At 39.4% G+C, this 21272-nt stretch overlaps 1 protein-coding gene across 1 annotated transcript in view; it reads left to right on the forward strand.

Annotated features, from left to right (window-relative positions):
• Positions 1–266: 266 nt before the first annotated feature.
• LOC124276681 (ceramide synthase 2-like) overlaps positions 267–21272 on the forward strand; it is a 42817-nt gene continuing 21811 nt past the window's right edge. The window contains exon 1 of the mRNA XM_046712319.1: positions 267–539. Within this exon, the coding sequence (XP_046568275.1) occupies positions 355–539 (185 nt within the window). The 5' untranslated portion in view covers positions 267–354. The remainder of the gene's footprint in view (positions 540–21272) is intronic.

The raw sequence follows: 21272 nt of genomic DNA on the forward strand, positions 1-21272 counted from the left end.
CGCGCGCGGGCGAATATATACAGTCGAGGAAGTTATAATTTGTTGGAGTACCGTTATCTGAGCGCCACTGATATGTAGTCTTAATGAAAATTAATGCTACTCTGACATTAAGCTAACCAATTCATTATTTTACACCAAGACATAAAATGTCAACAGTTGTATAAATAGCAGTGAGTCACTGTCGCGAAGCAACGAAACATGCGTGCACACGTCAAACGAGTGAGCCTTATGCGCACACCGGTTTGTGTAGCCAGTAAGCTGGTATGCCCGAGTCATACGAGGTGTGTTGCATTGATTGAACTCAGGCGAGGTTCCAAATAGCACAGAGAGTTGTCAAACCTTACACCGCAAAACATGGCCGCCCAATGGAAAACGCTGTGCGATACATTTTGGAGTACTCAGTTTTGGCTGCCTGATGGATATACTTGGTCAGATATTCAAAGTAAAGACAATGATGTCTATCTACCACAAGTTGCAGATATTAATATGTCTCTTGCAGTGGGACTTTTGATGCTCGTGGTGCGATATTTGTACGAAAGGTAAGATTTGTACATGTATGTCGCGTGTGTTAGATTTGAACTGTCATTCGGCAATAGTTGCGTGTTTTGGGGTCTCGTGATCTGATAGACATTTCTGTGTATGAAAAGACGACAAATACTTGTATACAATATACTGATTCTCTCATGGACATCGTTGAGTAGACTTTTCCTACATGTGCTATGTAATGTAGGACTCCGATCATTGTGAAGCACGATTGTGTCCGGTCGCCGGTTGGGAGCATTCAAGGCCATACATACAACCCCCACATGCCTCTTACACAATCAATTAAAAACACAGTTTTTGAGCGGATAGGTTGTATTGCGAACCACCCAAACAGTATAACCTAGTGCATGTTTTGAGATCAATGGCGTTCACACTGATGTGTTATCCTAACTTAGATCAGTTGACCTGTTGAATCTGGTTGTCATGTCAGTATACCTGTGGAGCCAGGTGAGCAAACACACCTTATGTAACCTCTCCTCCTTTTGAGGAAGTGATTTATAAAATCATTCTTACATTTGGTTGTTGTATGGCTGGTAAGACAGCAAGCGATGTCAGAACGCTGGTAAAGTCAACGTAAAGACTTCCGCCAGTATCCCCCCTTAAATTTCATTCTTGTCCAATAATATCACCTGGATACATAATTCCTCATCTGATCTGATCACATTTGTATCTGAACATACTGAAAGACATATCCAGCTTCTAAAAATGCCATTCAAAGAAATTTTTCCTCATCGTTAAAATTTAGGGGGGGAGGGGGGATACGGGCGGAAGTCTTTACGTTGACTTTACCAGCATTCTGACATCGCTTGCTGTCCGGTAATTCTGCGCAGCAACTGATTCGCATAAAATCCAGCTGGAGATCCAAAGTAGGGAAGCGTATTAGGGCCAGATTATTTTCAAAAATCACTTCATCAATGTAAGGAAGAGTGTTTCATATTAAATCCAATTATGAATAATGAAGAAAAGTCTGAAGAAAACAAATTTTCATAATTACTGTTATTTACTTACCTTTAGTGATTAAAATCCTGTCCCTTGTAGAAATGTCCCGATTTCAAGCATAAATGTAGTAGCAGACGATGTTTACCTTCGATACGGAAGTACGCTATTGCAGCTGCGCAGAATTACCGGACGCGCGAAATTACCAGACTCGCTTGTAGTAGTTTAGTAGCCAAATAATACAGATATAATAAGTCACTGAGAGAGTTGTGTTTCCATAATATACACACTAACTTATGTCTCTTAAAACATGATGTTATTGGTGCCAGCAAATAAACAAGTGATTTCTCTAGACCTGTAGACTTCACCCCTGCCTTTCACCCGACTAGCTTACCTGTCATTACAGTCAAGAGAGACTAGTATTCACTCAATAAAAAATCCTGTTTTCATCTGCTGAGTGGCACTTCTACTGAAAACATATAGTTTTTATTCTGTGTTGAGTTAAAGGAGACAACCAGCCTATGTTACCGTAGACTTGTAAATCTGAAGTTTTTAACGCACATGGAGAAAAAATCTTGCAGCTGTATTGTACAGAGTTACTGCTGCTAAACTTTCTCGTACCCCCAAGAACATAGCCAGACAATAAGATTGGTTGGACTAGGTTTTCATATAGTGTTAAAAACATCATCCATACCAACTAATTTAAACTTCAAGAGCTCTGTTCGCACATTTAGCTTGTAACCAAATACCTACATAGTTTATGCATGAATGATTTCAGTGTTATCACAACCAATTGTATAATAACATCCAGATCCATTTCATAATGAAATATGTTTAGAACAGGTAGTCTGGATATAAAAGCAATTGCTTGTAACGCCAGTGACCTGGGTTTGATTTCCCACATTGGTGCAATGTGTGATGCCCATTTCAGATGTCCCCTGCTGCAATGCTCTGTAAGCAAACCAATGATTGAAAGAGGATATAAACACACACAAATACATGTTTAAGAAGGCCAGACAGGCCAATACTTGAGACATGTTATGTTGGTTTCTCTGTATCTTGTCACAGTTCGCTGTTCAGGTTATTCAATTACTTTGATTTTAATAGAGAAATGTATTTGCTGAATTCCTGGATTCTGGCTACCAATTCCGCCTGCCCTCAATTTGCGTAATTGCCCTGTAAGTAATTGCAGTCAAGTAGGTGTTGCACAATCAATCAACACGTTGCAACCAGTTGCCCTTAATTGCCTGTCATGTGCTTTATGTGGCATTTACTAGCCTACTGTTTTGTGGATAACATATGCATCAAGACTAATTAACAAGTCCCAAAATATTGTGTAACTGTTAACCTGTCTGCCCTAAACTGATTTCAAAGTAATTTTGGAAGTAGTTTATACATGTTTATACAGTTTATGTGTTGACATCACCAAAATAGTACCTTTATTTGCATAGCTACTTACTGGTCAGTGTCAGAGATTGTGGTGTTTAAAGCAAACACATTCTAATTTCCTTACCCATCAGTTTAGACTAGTTGCATATACCAAAAGTGAATACTTGTACAGTTAAGAGGGTACGGACAGATCCTAAGCAGGTTTGCTGTAATTTGTATTTTTCTGTATTCTCTTTGTTTATTTTTGAAGATGGACAATTTCCTCCCTAGTCTTTAAGCATAGTCTTAAGCAAATCTATGTCACATCTTTTGAAAATTGACTAAAAGTGCTCTTTTCTGATTTAATTTTCTTAAATCTGTGAATTTGTGAAAATTTTACCACAATCGTCTCAGATTTGTTCATTCACTATTCCACATATAAAGGAATGCTGAAAATCACTGATATTGTTGTTTTAGAATTAACATTGTTTTTGTGTACTTTCATACATTATATATTGGAAAATGATCAGAATTTCTTATACCCAAGACTTGGATTCTCTATAAGTTGTTTGATAGGCATCTTTCGAAGTTGGGTAATGACAAAGTAGTACATGTAATTGTATGGATTATAGCGTCTTTAATATCTATATGGCGACATTTCAGTATATGTCCGTATACTGTAATATCAAGTTAGTTAACTAATGTGAGAGGCGATGATGATTTGGAGATTCAACGTGCTCTTTCCGACACCATGCATATTTCACACACGGTGATGTGAGAGGGTACAAGGCAATATATATACACTGTAAGATCCCACCTGGCCTCATCCAATTATATGCCCCTTGCTATCAATTACATATTGATGTTATTCTGCTCTTTGTCAGAACATGTCATACAATGTATGTTGGTCGTAGTCATACATCATCAAGGAAGAAGTTGTAATCCATACAATTGTGATTTTGTTGGATTCTTGAGACAGTTCAGGTCATCAAACAATTGTAAAATATTAGGGTCAACAGTACAAATGTATGGACTTTGAAGCTTAGCTGTTACTGAAAATGACCCTATGTCCAACAAAGGTATTTATGCAAAGGAGATACCACAACAGTGATATTTTGTCACAATGCTTTGCAAACCATGATATCACTAATCTGTTTGGTACTGAGAATGGTTAGCTGTATTATCTACACACAAGCCACTTGGTGGCCTATTTACAACATGTCTTAGGTCAGAGCTAATATGTGATTGCCATATAAGAGGTATTCTTGAAGATGTCTTGAAACACACATTAGTAAAGACATGGGATGCTCTGTGACAGGGGTAAAATAAGCTGTGGGTTCCTAATGTCCTCACTGATCATTCAGTGGTTTCCCCAAACTGAACTTTGGGCATATTCATGGGATATTTTTGGAAATAATCAGTAATAATTGCAAGATTGCAGCTCATTAAAACAGTGATTGTGCTCTTGGGGTCATTACACAAACCATGTTGCACTATGGAGAAACATCCTTGAAAATAAAATGAATATTTGAACTATTCTGTGGGAAATAGTGTAGCAAGTGTAGCAGATGGTGTACAGCTACAATAACACCCCACTTCCTGTCTCCACATGACGATAAGTATTTGTTACATAAGACTGACAGAATACACATTAATTTGTATCTTCTATCAGATTTGTAGATTGTATATACTATACATCATAAGATTGAGCATCTTGTGTTTCGACTCGCTGTTAGGCATAGCTCATATTTGGTAAATGCTATGTTGTCTTCTGGAACAAGTTGTTCATGTTTTGAAGTACAAGTAGAAACTATTATCATACTGTAGACACATAGTGCTGAGTCATTTTCTTTAACATCTTGTTTGTTGACTGGTCCAATCCTGTCTGAGTATGTTTCATAAACTATACTCAGTGATAAGACAGCTTCAAGAATAGGCTTGTATAAGACCTTTTTAGCTGCAGCCTAGTTACTGGGTAACCAGCCTAGGTCAAAAGCCTCAATTGGCGAGGGGCTTTTGTCCAGAGGGGCTATTGTACTGAGGTGCTTTTGGCCATTACCCCAGGGTAATACCATTTCAAACAGCAAAAACATTATAGGAAAGCTTTCAGATGATAAGAAGAATCCCACTCTCGTCTCTTCCCAGCCTAGATATATCAAGACTCATTGATAATTGTCAACTTGTATCAGCTCATTTTTTTGTTTTATCTTGGAAGATGCTTAGATGAGCTTCCATTTATCAGATTTGAGAGCTAAATGTCTGCTGTTCATTCAAAGGTATCATCTGTCACTGAGAATAACGTCCCTTTCCTTTGTCCTTGATATTGTATGCAGTGTGTTTACACAACAGCGTATTTGTGACCGTTTGAAGTGACAATCATGAAGTATCTTTGCTCTCATTGTTTCACTTCTAACAGATACCATGAGATAACACTAAACTGTATTTATCCCAATGTTTAATCTGAAATGATTGTCAACTGAAATCATGATGTGTATACCTTACGACAGATTTCATGACTGTTGCCTTCAAGCCTTCAGTCAACTGTTGATATACATGTTTGAAAAATGTGTGTAGCTGTGATTTTTCTTTATCTTGACTTTTCTCAGGTTTATACCAGCTTTTTGCTGTTTGCAAAAAAACCTAAAATCAGTGACGTAAAATGACACAATTGAATCATTTTTTGAGGCCTTGAAAGGAATGTATTGATTGTTTAAGGCTTATATATACTGAAGTTGTTACTACACATCCAGTGCTTGTACACTGGAATTTAGTGGAAATCAAAGGGGCACTGATCCAGAGCGATTCCTGTTTTGAGCCAACAATCTAATCACGATGTCTAGCAGCAAGGTGGTCCCCTCAACTGTGACGGACACGGGGACTAGGCAGTTGTCCGCCTTGGCAGCATTTCTTGAACCTAAACAATGGGACAATAAGAATGGTGGGTGCCCATTAGATGCCGTTATTAAAAATATCCCCGTTAGTTACAGTCTTGTTGTATTATATAAAAGTATCCCAGATGCGTAAGTTTTTTCTGACTTTCTCATGCGTGGGTGTATGATGATTGATCCAATTTGATTTTATTTCTGTGGTATTTACATCAGTATTTAATCATGTCATGTAACAATGTGATGTCTATTTACCTGGGGTCTTAAAAACACACATTTGATTTTTTTTAATCTGTAATAGACGTGACATTGCCATTGCCAGAAAAATCTAAACATTTACTTAGATCAATAGGTATATGTACAGTTTTAAACTTTAGTACACATCAAATGCTCATATGCATTTTGAAACCCAGTCAAGAATTCTGGGTTGTCATCCGGGTAGTCGAAGGGGAAAAGCAACGATCAGTCCTGGGGAGTTAAATAATAATAATAATAATGTGTCCATTTATATAGCACCAAACGCCACACTAGGTATGCTCATAGCGCTAACAATCAAGGCACAGTACATTATTACCACGGATAACCTAAGCTGCCTGTTTTGCGCTAGAAGGTTATAGTCATATGACTTTTTCTCTAGATCAGTGTCCCTTTAACATAATTATTGTGCACACAGGAAATTAGCATGTTTATTCTTCTATTAATTCTGTGTTAAATAGTGGTGATCCGATTAATTGAAATAATCGAAGATTGGTTGCAGTGACTAAACGACCAAGCAATCGATCATGTTTTCTCATAATCGAACACAAACAATTGAGGAACACTTGTTTTCATCAACAATATTTTTAACAAGGTTGGTTTTGTCTATTACATTTCATAAGCACTACAAGCGTTCCAAGTCATGATTGAATTTATCTTAAAGACACCAAGAAATTTATGTTTCTAACATACTAGTCATCCTTTAAAGATGAAATTTGAAAAAAAATCCCCAAAATAACTACATGTTTTTTTCCTAATATTTTGTACATTAACAAATTTCATAAATGACGCTAACTAATTATTTTCAATTGATGATCGGTGGTAATGAACCAATCATCAATTATGCGATTTTAACCAATTCCCAACACTAGTGTAAAATCATGTTGTGTCGTAGTGATCCAGATAAGCTGTATATTTGCATGAAAGACACAGACTATTTTAGACGGGCCTTTCAGGATACTTTTAATAGAGGCGACTAAGGGGATCGGGTGGTCAGGCTCGCTGACTTGTTGACACATGTCATCGGTTCCCAATTGCGCAGATCGATGCTCATGCTGTTGATCACTGGACTGTCTGGTCCAGACTAGATTATTTACAGACCACTGCCATATGGCTGGAATATTGTTGAGTGTGACATAAAACTAAACTCACTCACTTGTTGAAAACAGAAGAATTGATGCATCAGAATCACAGTGGTGAAGGTTACTGTGTTGAAATAGCTTTCATGTATCTTGTGGCTGTTTTATGCCCAACATTATTTTCTTTGCAGGTTTTGCTATGTATTTTCAAACAATGACCCAAAGTCAGCTCTTTGAAATACTGGTAGATGTCTTTTACGGAATGATACAGTTACCATTTGAAACTTCCCAGATGTCTTGCTATTTCGATTGTGGAAAACTAATTTGTTGATATTCAATCTACTAAAAATCTTTTAAATAGCCACAGTGAGATATTTGATAATGTATCTATTGTCTGAAAACCAGCCCATTTCCAGGCATCTATAGCGGTAATCGGATCGTGGCTGCTCAGGTATGCTATAACTAATGTCATCAATATGAAATGAAAACTCACATAAAATTAATCCTACATTACATGCTTCAGGGCAGATGTACAATGGACACTGGTTATTGCCAGATGTTGTACAACCAGGATCAACTTGCGTAATTCAGGACACAGCTGTCATGTGCAGTTTCAGATGTTACGTGCTCACTATAATATTTTTTTATCCCCCGCAACGCGTTTTGAGGGGGGTATTAAAATGGACTCCGTCCATCCGTACTTCCGTGCACATTTGTCTTTTCCGGAGCAGAACTCTAAAACCGTTCAATATTTCTTCACCAATCTTGGCACATAGATAGATCTGGTGGAGTACTGGTGCCTTTTGGTAGTTTTCGAATTCTGAATAAATCATTTTTGGCGTTTCCATGGCAACAAGTTCGACTTAGAATGAAATTAGTGGTAGTGCTCTTTTCCAGAGCTGAACTCTAAAACCGTTCACTATTTCTTCACCAATCTTGGCACATAGATAGATCTGGTGGTGTACTGGTGCCTTTTGGTAGTTTTGGAATTCTAAATATAATATTTTTGGCGTTTCTGTGGCAACAAGTTTTGACTTAGCCTGAAATTGGTGGTAGTACACTTTTCCGGAGCTGAACTCTAAAACCGTTCACTATTTCTTTACCAAACTTGGCACATAGATAGATCTGGTGGTGTACTGGTGCCTTTTGGTAGTTTTGGAATTCTGAATAAAATATTTTTGGCGTTTCCATGGCAACAAGTTCGACTTAGAATGAAATTAGTGGCAGTGCTCTTTTCCGGAGCTGAACTCTAAAACCGTTCACTATTTCTTTACCAAACTTGGCACATAGATTGGTCTGGTGGAGTACTGGGGCCCCTTTCACGGAAGCAACCTTTACTAAGGTTAGCCTTAACTCCCATTCTTTAACATTGCACTAAGGTTACCTTAGTGACTTACGATCACCTTAGTGCTTTGTGAAAGGAGGCCCTGGTGCCTTTTTGGTAGTTTTGGAATTCTGAATATAATATTTTTGGCGTTTCCATGGCAACAAGTTCGACCTTAGAATGAAATTAGTGGCAGTGCTCTTTTCCGGAGCTGAACTCTAAAACCGTTCACTATTTCTTCACCAAACTTGGCACATAGATAGATCTGGTGGTGTACTGGTGCCTTTTGGTAGTTTTGGAATTCTGAATAAAATATTTTTCGCATTTCCATGGCAACAAGTTTGACAGAGACTGAAATTGGTGATTGTGCTCCTTTCTGGAGCTTAACTTTAAAAACCTTTCAATACTCTCCTTCCACTTTTCTATATACACACCTAAATATTTGACATAATCATAACTCGTAGACTAATCATGAAGAGTATTTTGCCATTGAGGGGGATATTGATGACTTTGTCTTCTTGTTTATTTAAGGGAAAAAAATCTAAAATCACTATGTATGCATTATGTGCATGCCTTCTACATAGCTGTATTTTTTCACCACTAAAACACCAGCTCACAGCACTAGAACACCAGCTCACAGCACTAGAACACCAGATCACACCACTAGAACACCAGCTCACACCACTAGAACACCAGCTCACACCACTAGATCACCAGTTCACACCACTACATCACCAGTTCACACCACTAGAACAGCAGGTCTCACCACTTAGAACAGCAGGTCAAACCACTAGAACATCAGCTTACACCACTAGAACACCAGGTCTCACCACTAGAACATCAGGTCACACCACCTAGAACATCAGGTCACACCACTAGGTCACCAGCTCACACCACTAGATCACCAGTTCACACCACTAGATCACATGTTCACACCACTAGAACACCAGGTCACACCACTAGAACACCAGTTCAAACCACTAGATCACCAGTTCACACCACTAGATCACCAGGTCACACCACTAGAACACCAGCTCAGCCACTAGAACACCAGCTCACACCACTAGAACAACAGCTCACACCACTAGATCACCAGCTCACACCTCTAGAACACCAGTTCACACCACTAGAACACCAGGTCACACCACTAGAACACTGGCTCACACCCCTAGAACACCAGCTCACACCACTAGATCACCAGCTCACACCACTAGAACACCAGCTCACACCACTAGAACATCAGGTCACACCACTAGATCACCAGTTCACACCACTAGATCACCAGTTCACACCACTAGAACATCAGCTCACACCACTAGAACACCAGGTCTCACCACTTAGAACAGCAGATCACACCACTAGAACACCAGCTCACACCACTAGATCACCAGTTCACACCACTAGAACACCAGGTCACACCACTAGAACACTAGTTCACACCACAAGATCACCAGTTCACATCACTTAGAACACCAGCTCACACCACTAGAACACCAGGTCACACCACTAGATCACCAGTTCACACCACTAGAACACCAGCTCACACCACTAGATCACCAGTTCACACCACTAGAACACCAGCTCACACCACTAGAACACCAGCTCACACCACTAGAACACCAGCTCACACCACTAGAACACCAGTTCACACCACTAGTTCACCAGCTCACACCACTAGAACACTAGCTGAAACCACTAGAACACCAGCTCACACCACTATGAACACCAGGTCATCAGGACTACTAAATGATAAGTTTAGTGGTCCTGGTGGCCAGTGAATTTTTCCCCCGAATCTACGATTGTTATTTTGGATGGTTTCTTTCCCTGTGAACAAGTCTTGCAGCTAGTCTTCTCTTGACAATCTTTCTGGCAGTTAGTTAGTTTACTCTTGACTTTACTTTTTGAGCAGCTTAATATTGTCCTGACTCAGTCTGACCATTGGTAGCTCTCCAGTACTCTGCAATTGTTTCTGTAATTGTGGGATTACAGTGCAGAATCGATCGCCTATGTCCAGTGCTTGTTTTGCAGAGCTGACTAATGAGAATTTGTCTGTAACAGTGTCCTTTTATCAGGACCAAATCCCAGGGAATGATGCTTTCAAGCAATGAAAGTCTGTCTCCTGTGTGAGTGCGTGCGTGCATGCGTGCGCGCGCGGCATCGGCGTCGTCGCGTCGCGTCGCGGCGCGTCGCGTCGTGCGTGCGTGCGTGCGCGCGTGCGCGCGTCAAAGACCCGGGTTTGATTCCCCACATGGGCACAACGTGTGAGGCCCATTTCTATAACTATTGCTAAAAGCGGCATAAAGCCCAACTCACTCACTCACTCACTGTCACCAAGGGAACTTTTGTAGCCTAAACAGTATACATTACAACTTCCCAGCAGAACTTGCAACTGAAATAGAAACAATTGTTTTTTATTTAAAAGTCGTAAGATAAAAATATAATTATAATTATTAGGTCAGTGGTCAGTCATTGAAATACCTGTCTCCAACAGATATGTTATGAGCTTGTGGCTGACTGAGTACCCAGCTACCTCCAGGAGCTGTTTACAGAGAACCTGACAGGGAAGTGTATCGGCAGCACAGACCTGTCATTTACTGTGTGTGTTGACACGGTGCACCTGTTTGGTCAAGCATGCACCACTGTGTGAATACTCCAACTCATGAGTTCAGCGAGATTGGCACAATGGCCAGCACAGCACAATGCTTGCTCACATCACTTTACCACTAAACTATTTACAAAAGCAGGCTGCTTTTATAGGTAGGGAAGTCATAAATATTTCAATTGGCCATAGGTGATGTTAAATGTATCTGTTGCTGACAATTGAAGTGAAAAGACATATTGTGCTGGCTTTGGTCTCTAGCTTGTTGATTCACATGTTTTAGTGAGTGAGTGATTGAGTTTAGTTTTACGCCGCTCTTAGCAATATTTCAGCAATATCACAGTGGAGGACACCAGAATTAGGCTTCACACATACTGTACCCATGTGGAGAATCTAACCCGGGTCTTCAGCGTGACGAGCGAACTCTTGAACCACTAGGCTACCCCACTGCTCTTAACATGTTTTAACTGCACACACAATCAATGTGCACCAGTGCTCTGATGTTGTCAGTAGAACCAAAGGGGAAATGGCCAGGTATAGTTTGATAGTAACCCAGCATAAGTCGCCGTCCAGATAGCCTCGCATGGAAATGCATTCACATCGTTTTGACCTGATATCACAGACTGATACGTTTGCAGCGACAGAAGTGCAATGGTTTCGAGGGTGCCACCAAACAGATAATTTAAGTGTGCCTTTGTGAAAATACTTTTTGACAATCCAGCTGAACTTAAAACATTATACAATTATGTTATTTCAGTTAATTGTTCAATAAATCAATAAATATCATGTAAACCTGTAAACTTGAGAGCTGGATTTCCTGTACACTATGAAGACTGCAAGAATAGTTCAGCTGTTTTTGCCTGGACCCATAACCTAACCCACAAACTATGCTGTTATTCAAAACAGGATTTACTGTTATGTGCACTGGCATACAAGATGGCCACACCCATGTTAAGCTGTGACATTGAGTGCCACCAATGTACAGTTTTATGGAGTGCAAAAAAGGATTTAAATGATTTCAGGTGGTCAGATTTATTGCAGTTTGCATTAAATGCACCATGATGTTTATAGTGCAGTGGGACACATTGAAAATATTTAATTTGTGCTATTTCAATATTTACCGTGCCATGGCACGCAAATGAAGCACCATTTTGATCCCTGGTTTGGATTGGGATAAAGATCACATCATCTGTACAGACCAGGACAGGACTTTACTGGTTGTCATGTCCAAGTCAGGTCGTGAAAAAGAAAGAGATTTCAGGATTCAAACAGCCAAAAATGAATGCTATGGATAGGGCACAATAATGATTAGGTCAGTGTAGCTGGAAGAACTGACCTCCATGTCCTACGATGGGCCAGAACAGGTGTGCACTTCAAGCTTGACATTGTAGTTGTGTACATGAGACGGCATGCTGCTGCAGTCTGTCCAGGCTTCGTCTCAATGGACTTCATTGTGCAAGGGACGCTCATGCCTACTCAGACCAGGAAACAATAAGCGGAACTGAGAGGCCAGCCCAGCCACCTGACCCAATCACATGTCCTTCCATGATCTATGCAGGAACTTGGCAGTGATCTTTCTGAAGAGTGGAACAGTCTTTCTCTTAGCAACCTTCCAGACCTCTCATTCTGTCATTGGGGGCAATGGGGTAGCCTAGTGGTTAAAGCATTTGCTCGTCATGCCGAAGACACAGGATCGATTCCCCACATGGGTACAAGGTGTGAAGCCCATTTCTTGTGTCCCCCCGCCGTGATATTGCTGGAATATTGCTAAAAGCGGAGTAAAAGCGTACTCATTGGGAGCATGAGACAATGTTAACAAGCAGTGATCACAACATGTGGATCACATACATGCTACTAAAAGGTTTGGGTTATTTTGGTCAATGAATTTTTTGTTTGTACCATTCATGAATGCAAATATGGTTCAGAAAAAAATGTTGTTGCATTTATGGAAGTGGTGCAACTGATACCTTAATGGTTAACATCTATGATATCTTTTCTGGCCTCATTACACACCTGCGAGATATTCATTCACTTGCCTGCATAACGATGATAGCAAATTGTAGTGTGCTTATATGAATTATGTATGCAGGTAGTGCCTGATATGCTATCTTCTAGCTGGTGCTATCAAGCCTAAGCTTGCATAATGCAATACTCTAGCTATCATCAAAATGGGAGGATTTAACATTATTTGTTTTGTAACCATAGTAGCTTTATGAAAAAGGGAAAGTTGTTTCCATGGTGAATAGATTCACCAGTTCATTAATTTTAAGTGATGTTTATAAGGATTTATGAACTCGGATGGCTTAGAAATATACTGATATGAAACATTTCATTGTTGTTGTGAACATGGGTTTGTGTTCGAAACAATATTCCAAGTCTGTTGTCCACTTTTGTCTGAGCCTAGACAGAGTGGCTAGTGAACTATCTGACAGTTGAATGGTGTTTCTGTGGGATTAGTAGGGGTGAAACGGTAAACAGCGGTATTAGTAGAACCGCAATATTTTGGTATATCATAAAGTATTGAATCGAAAAAATATTTTTGGTTGTTGTACCATAATTTCTATCTAGTCGTAAGATAACACTTTTGTTCATTCAAAATAACCAAGATTATGGTTATTTTTTGTTCCATGTTATTAAACAATGTAAGGTTTGGCTCATATACCGAACCGAGGCCTTGTACCGCAATACGTACTGTACCATGGTAAGAACTACCGTTTCACCCCTAGGAATTAGTTAGCCTGATGTTCATTGTAACATTTGAGTTTCACATACAAAGAGAATGGTATTTGAATCAATCTAGTGATCAAATCTTGAATCATATTTCCTGGGAGTGTCATTTTACAATAATTTTGCCTACTTTTTATTCTTACAATATTAAGGATTTGTGAGTCATGATTCTTCCTTATTCAATCTGTAACAAAACTACCTTGATCTGACTGTATTTAAGTACTGCTGTTCACCTTTATTACTTCTGCTTGTTCATGTTGTGCAGTTACTGCTGTGAAAATGAAACGGTTGTTAGTAATTTATGTCAGCCATTCTCGGGCCGTCAATCCTTGTCAGGTTGAGAGATTTTATTAAATTGGGATGAGTTTTCCGAAAAGTGGGGGATTTCTGCCAAAAGATAGCATGTTGTAAAATCATTTTATGTTTCATGTGTATGGTTTTAAAATGTTCTAATTTAGTTGAACAATTAAGCATTATGAGGTCAATTTGAACATATTTATTGCACAAATGTAAAATGTTCACATTAAATGTTTCTATGCAATATTTACGTGAGTTTTCAAACCTAGGGGGAAATACTGACTTCAATTCTTAATAATACACAAGGTTCCTGGGCCTTCTTGCTAATGTAAGGTTAGGGAGTGAGTTTAGTTTTATGTTGCTTTTAGCAAGATTCCAACAATGTCACAGTGGGGGACTCAAGAAATGGACTTCACACTTTGTACCCATGTGCGGAATCGAACCCGGGGCTTCAGTGTGACGAGCGAACGCTTTAACCACTAGGCTACCCCACCGTCCCGCTAATGTCAGGACTACTGCAGCATTAACCACTTATTTATATACCATGAATACTGATGTATCAATTGGAAGTGATGCCAGATGTCACTGAAAATTTCCATAACTGAATGTATATACTAGTAGTTAATGCAAGTAAGTTTGATGGAATATTCTGCCAGTTTATGTAGGTAAGAAAGTCGGTCATTTGCTGGCATATGAAGCTAATGGTGTCTTGGAGATGTATCAGATCAAGTTCGACCACTGGGTCAGAATATCAGTCAGTCAGTTCTGTTAGTTGTTTAATGTCTTACTATTCTATCAATATGATGGCACCATGAAAATGACCATTATCCATCACTCAGTGAAGTGACAGGTTACTAACATTGGTTCCGGATGTTCTGTGTTACCCCATACCTGTAGCTGGCCATTCCATGTGTTACCCCTTACCTGTAGCTGGCCATTCCATGTGTTACCCCTTACCTGTAGCTGGCCATTCCATGTGTTACCCCTTACCTGTAGCTGGCCATTCCATGTGTTACCCCTTACCTGTAGCTGGCCATTCCATGTGTTACCCCATACCTGTAGCTGGCCATTCCATGTGTTACCCCTTACCTGTAGCTGGCCATTCCATGTGTTACCCCTTACCTGTAGCTGGCCATTCCATGTGTTACCCCTTACCTGTAGCTGGCCATTCTATGTGTTACCCCTTACCTGTAGCTGGCCATTCCAGGGAAACTTTTCTAATGTTGTGTTTTATCATATTCTACTCAGTTATTTGTTTGATATGAGTTTTTGGCTCTTGATGAAATTCTGATGGTTCTCTGAATCCTTTCCCCCACACCCCTATAATCATGGTAATCTGTTTATACCATCATCCAAGCCCCCAATCTTGTAATCTGATTGACTATTTCAGTCATGGAATGCTCTCTGTACAACCAAACTTAAAGATTTCAGGTATAATGCAGATGGGATTTTTTTTTTAAATAAATAAATCAGGTATTTATAAAAAAAACATCAGGTAGACTATTTAAACAATAATTGCTTGGTTGCAAAACAAGCTGCCACCATGGAACCTTCAGGATTATACAAGATTATCTTTTTCCCAAACCACAAATGCTGTAATACAGAAAGAAGAAGTTCTGAAAAGCTCAGGTATCTGGTAGTGGTATAAGGACCATGGAGCGTGATGTCACTGCTCGCTGCTATATTGATTGTTCCATTAATTGCGTCAAGCAGCAGGATGTTGCCATCCAAAAAGGATTTGTAGATATTAATGTCACAAATCCAAAACGTTGATGGCTTCTTGTATGTCATGTTTCTGATATGGTAGTAATATGGCCGTGTATCACTCAGATTCTCATTATATCTAATGACAACCTGAGTGCTGCTTTTGTAGGTGGTGGTCATTGTGATATCATGAAATACTGTAGCTATCTTGAGATCATGGGGAGGTCAATATTACATAATATCACACAACCTCTGTGCTGCTTTTGTATGTGGTGGTCATTGTGATATCATGAAATACTGTAGCTATCTTGAGATCATGGGGAGGTCAATATTACATATTATTATATAGGTAGCATTTTTCCTGTACCACGATTGGTCAAAACACCGTCACATGATTGACTACAAAACACGATATTGACTTGAGTTTTCTGATAAATTACGATATTGACTTGGGTTACTAAAAATAGACAAGGAATCCCGTACGAAAGGGCTTCCCCCGCTTTTCAGCCAATCAGATCACTCGGATAGATGGCACAGTGTGTGCATTAAAAGTTTATGTTAAAACCCGTTTCTCTTTCATTATATAATAAAACAATTATAGACTCTTGTAGAGGTCGATATCGGTTTTTATTGACCTGAGAAAAACAATAAAAACTGATATCGACCTCTACAAGAGTCTATAATTGTATACTATCACAACAACCTCTGTGCTGCTTCTGTAGGTGGTGGTCATTGTGATATCATGAAATACTGTAGCTATCTTGAGATAATGGGGAGGTCAATATTACATAATATCACAACAACCTCTGTGCTGCTTCTGTAGGTGGTGGTCATTGTGATATCATGAAATACTGTAGCTATCTTGTGATCATGGGGAGGTCAATATTACATAATATCACAACAACCTCTGTGCTGCTTCTGTAGGTGGTGGTCATTGTGATATCATGAAATACTGTAGCTATCTTGAGATCATGGGGAGGTCAATATTACATAATATCACAACAACCTCTGTGCTGCTTCTGTAGGTGGTGGTCATTGTGATATCATGAAATATCATGGGGAGGTCAATATTACATAATATCACAACAACCTCATGGTGGTGGTCATTGTGATATAGCAAATATGTAACTATCTTGTGATCATGGGGAGGTCTATTACATAATATCAACAACCTGGTGCTGCTTCTGTAGGTGGTGGTCATTGTGATATCATGAAATACTGTAGCTATCTTGAGATCATGGGGAGGTCAATATTACATAATATCACAACAACAACCTCTGTGCTGCTTCTGTAGGTGGTGGTCATTGTGATATCATGAAATACTGTAGCTATCTTGAGATCATGGGGAGGTCAATATTACATAATATCAACAACAACCTCTGTGCTGCTTCTGTAGGTGGTGGTCATTGTGATATCATGAAATACTGTAGCTATCTTGAGATCATGGGGAGGTCAATATTACATAATATCACAACAACCTCTGTGCTGCTTCTGTAGGTGGTGGTCATTGTGATATCATTGTGATATCAAGAAATACTGTAGCTATCTTGAGATCATGGGGAGGTCATGAAATATTACTATAATATCACAACAACCTCTGTGCTGCTTCTGTAGGTGGTGGTCATTGTGATATCATGAAATACTGTAGCTATCTTGAGATCATGGGGAGGTCAATATTACATAATATCAACAACAACCTCTGTGCTGCTTCTGTAGGTGGTGGTCATTGTGATATCATGAAATACTGTAGCTATCTTGAGATCATGGGGAGGTCAATATTACATAATATCACAACAACCTCTGTGCTGCTTCTGTAGGTGGTGGTCATTGTGATATCATGAAATACTGTAGCTATCTTGAGATCATGGGGAGGTCAATATTACATAATATCACAACAACCTCTGTGCTGCTTCTGTAGGTGGTGGTCATTGTGATATCATGAAATACTGTAGCTATCTTGAGATCATGGGGAGGTCAATATTACATAATATCACAACAACCTCTGTGCTGCTTCTGTAGGTGGTGATATCATGAAATACTGTAGCTATCTTGTGATCATGGGGAGGTCAATATTACATAATATCACAACAACCTCTGTGCTGCTTCTGTAGTTACATTGAGGTCATTGGGAGGTCAGTATTTCATGTTATTATATGATGGGTAGAATTCCGCCCTTCTGATTAGCCCACTTGGTCACATGACAGCTTTGACGCTAAGGGATGTCAACCTCGGCACATCGCGAGAGGTTGATATACCAATCCAAGCACCACCCGTTGCTAAAAATAGATTTGGGATATTCCAGCTGTGAACTCCGCACTGCGTGCGTCATGCTAGATAAGGAAGCGATAGGCATCGCTTCGTCCCTGTGACTGTGTTGGTTTAGAGTTACGTCCCATCTGTATGAAAATGGCAGACGATACGACACCATGAAGCTGGTGTTCAGTATTTTTGTCATATAATAAAACTATTAATAAAAATATTATTGACTTCTAGTGAGGTTGATCCAATGATTTATTGACCTGGGACATGTGATATTCACCTTGGCTTCGCCTTTGACGACTTCGGTAATAAACAGAATATTATATTCATGCCCATATGATACTATGTTTACCTCGCTCTCACTCGGGAAATACCAACATTTAGGCACTGTGTTGTAAACATAGTATGATATGGGCACGAATATGATATTCTGTTTATTACCGAAGTCGTCAAATTGAGAAAAATACACCCAATCTACTTTCAAACATAGGCTAGCTACCTGCCGTCACCTATGTAGAACGCAACGTCATAGAAGAAACGTGACATCATAGCATTGTTCATGACGCCACGTCACCATGACAAAGTGATTTGGAAGTGTACTGCCACAAGACAGCAGCATTGGGTCATCAATCTGCGCTTGCTTATAGGCTTGTAAGTCTCACAAGGCGCTACTGCTGGTAGTAAGCTGGTTCCCGGCTCTCTTTGCGCGGGCTTACTTCCAGTACCAGATTTCCGGTGACAAGCGTATATTCAAGAACCAGTTCTGGTTCCAAACTGCACGACCGCCAAACATGACTTTACTGGACCGACCAAGTGTACAACCATGCTTAGCTGTCACAGCTGTTGACAGTCGTAATGGTTGGCTAATTTGGGGATGGTAAGATCAGAAATTTGTTATTCCTGCAAAGATTATCAGTTCCTTACTGTCAACTGACAACCAAAAGACCATTTGAAAAGGAATGAAACATTATTTGTCACTGACAATATTTGCACTAAACAACGTAAGGTCTTACGAAATGCCGTGACCTACTTACTGGCCATATATAGGGGCTTGATTGCTTTGTTGTAGCACAGTATGCTGCGTGTCATGTACACCTCATCATGTCAATGAAAACAGGAGATAATGACTATATCACACCCTGTTGCATGTCACAATGCAAACACAGGCTGTAATTACTGTATCACACACTGTTGCCCCTTTGTTCTGGGTACAATACTCCGGATTTCATTCTGATAGAGCTGCTTGGTCTGTATCCTTAATCATTCTCTTACAAATGTTGGTTATTGATTTTGTGAATGTAGTAGACATGAACAACAAGAATTAGTTTGGGTATTTTGAGTTCTGATTAAATCATGAATGTATTAATGAGTCATTACTGTTACACGGTGAGCTCTGTTGTGAGTTACAGGTTGATCATGTTATGCTACTGTCTGTATCTAAGTCTTTTCACAGTTGACAGTGAGATTTTCAAATCAGGACATCAGGGAGACTTCCATGTTTTAATCATTCAAATATTGTCACATCTATTAGTAAGTACATGTCTGCAATGTTTCTATAGAAACAAACTGTGAAAAACACAGTTTATACAGGCAGACAGGAGAGTGCAGCACAGTCAAGGCCATGGGAACCAGGATTGAAGTGGGGTAGGGAGTGGTTGGATTGGTGAAGTGGATGGCATTCACCCTCCACAAATTTGGAAGCATGATGAAATAATTTCCTTCATTTGCAAATGCATGTTATTTACCAGTTTAAAACCTGCTGGAATTGACAAATATTGAAATTTAACAAGAAATTTTTCAGGCGTTTGATTAAATACTTCGATTGCAAAATGAATAAGGAAGTTCAATATTTTTACTTAACTATTGAGGTAAAGGATCATAAATGTTTCAAATATCATTTCAAAAAGTAAATTTTGAATCAAACATCAGTTTAAAACACAGAGAGAGTAATTATTATAACAATCCATAAAAGGATTATTAAAAGCCCTCAAACTGATTGGGATGCAGTTTTGACTGTGGTTACTTATTTAGATTTGAAGAAAAATAACTTTCTACATATTTACCAGATAAATATACTGCAGAGGTTGACACTGTTTCCATATCATTGTATCCAAGTGATGCCCCACTTCATCTGAACCCAGATAGATGTTATGGAGACAGTAGCAATTTTTGGCATGCTACGTCACAAACCATGTAAGGACTTGCACACCTTGTCTTCGGTGAACAGAAGTATCTGAATTATGCTGACTTTGAGGGAGTTTCTGGTGCACATATGAGTGGTACAGTAACCCTCTTGAAATACTTTCATCCTCCATTGACTCAAAAGAGAAAGATGGAAGGATACGGTAAAGGGAGTCTTGAAAACTACTAACAATGCAGAATAATTCTTCGGCATGCACAATACATCTGTCCTTGGGCGTTGGGATAGCCTAATGGTTAAAGTGTTTTTTCGTCACACCGAAGGCCCGGGTTCAATTCCCCAAATGAGTGCAATGTGTGAAGCCCATTTCTGGTGTCTCTAGCTGTGATATTGCTGGAATATTGCTAAAAGTGGCGTAAATCTTAACACACTCACTCACTATCATTGAGTTTAAAATGTCACTCTTAGTAGATCTGTCCTTAATTAGGTGATACGTCCTCAAGCAATGTTGATCCAGAGCATTACTTTAAGCCTATCTGCATTATGTGGATGCATTTTGCCAGTGGCATCATCAGTAACTGGTCCCCAAATCATGTTGTTGCCTGTTTAGATTGACAAGAGATTGCTTAGCATGTGAAGCCCATTTCTGGTTTCCCCTCCCGTGATATAGCTGGAATATTGCTAAAAGTGGCGTAAAACCATACTCACTCATAGAGAAGCAGTCTGTTACTGAAACAGTTATCAAAGAGAAGAAACAAAGAACATAGTTTGTGTTTTCCAATTCAGCGAAGAAACAAAGCGTGTGAAGCAAATGACCTGACAGTCCAGTTCATACAGATGTTGTTACAGACACAGTTGACAAAACAGACCAACCAGATTAACAAGACAATGTATCCAACAGTGGCACTGCTACAGATGTAGTTGGTGATGTGGACAGACACAGTGCAATGTACTGGTCAGACTTGCTGTACTGCTCCAAATTTCCAGTTCACCAATGCACATTAAAAAACATAGTGGCTGGGAGAAAGCCAATTGCAAGATCATAAACTTTTCATGGTATACCCAGTTTCCCTGGTTGAGCTTGTTTACGACAAAGAAAAGAACAGTCTGTTTTTATTGCAAATCAGTTTATACCCAAAGTACCAAACAGTTTTCA

This window comes from Haliotis rubra, unplaced genomic scaffold (genome assembly GCF_003918875.1).
Source record: "Haliotis rubra isolate DU_JTF1 unplaced genomic scaffold, ASM391887v1 Scf211, whole genome shotgun sequence".
Classification (NCBI taxonomy): Eukaryota; Metazoa; Mollusca; class Gastropoda; order Lepetellida; family Haliotidae; genus Haliotis; species Haliotis rubra.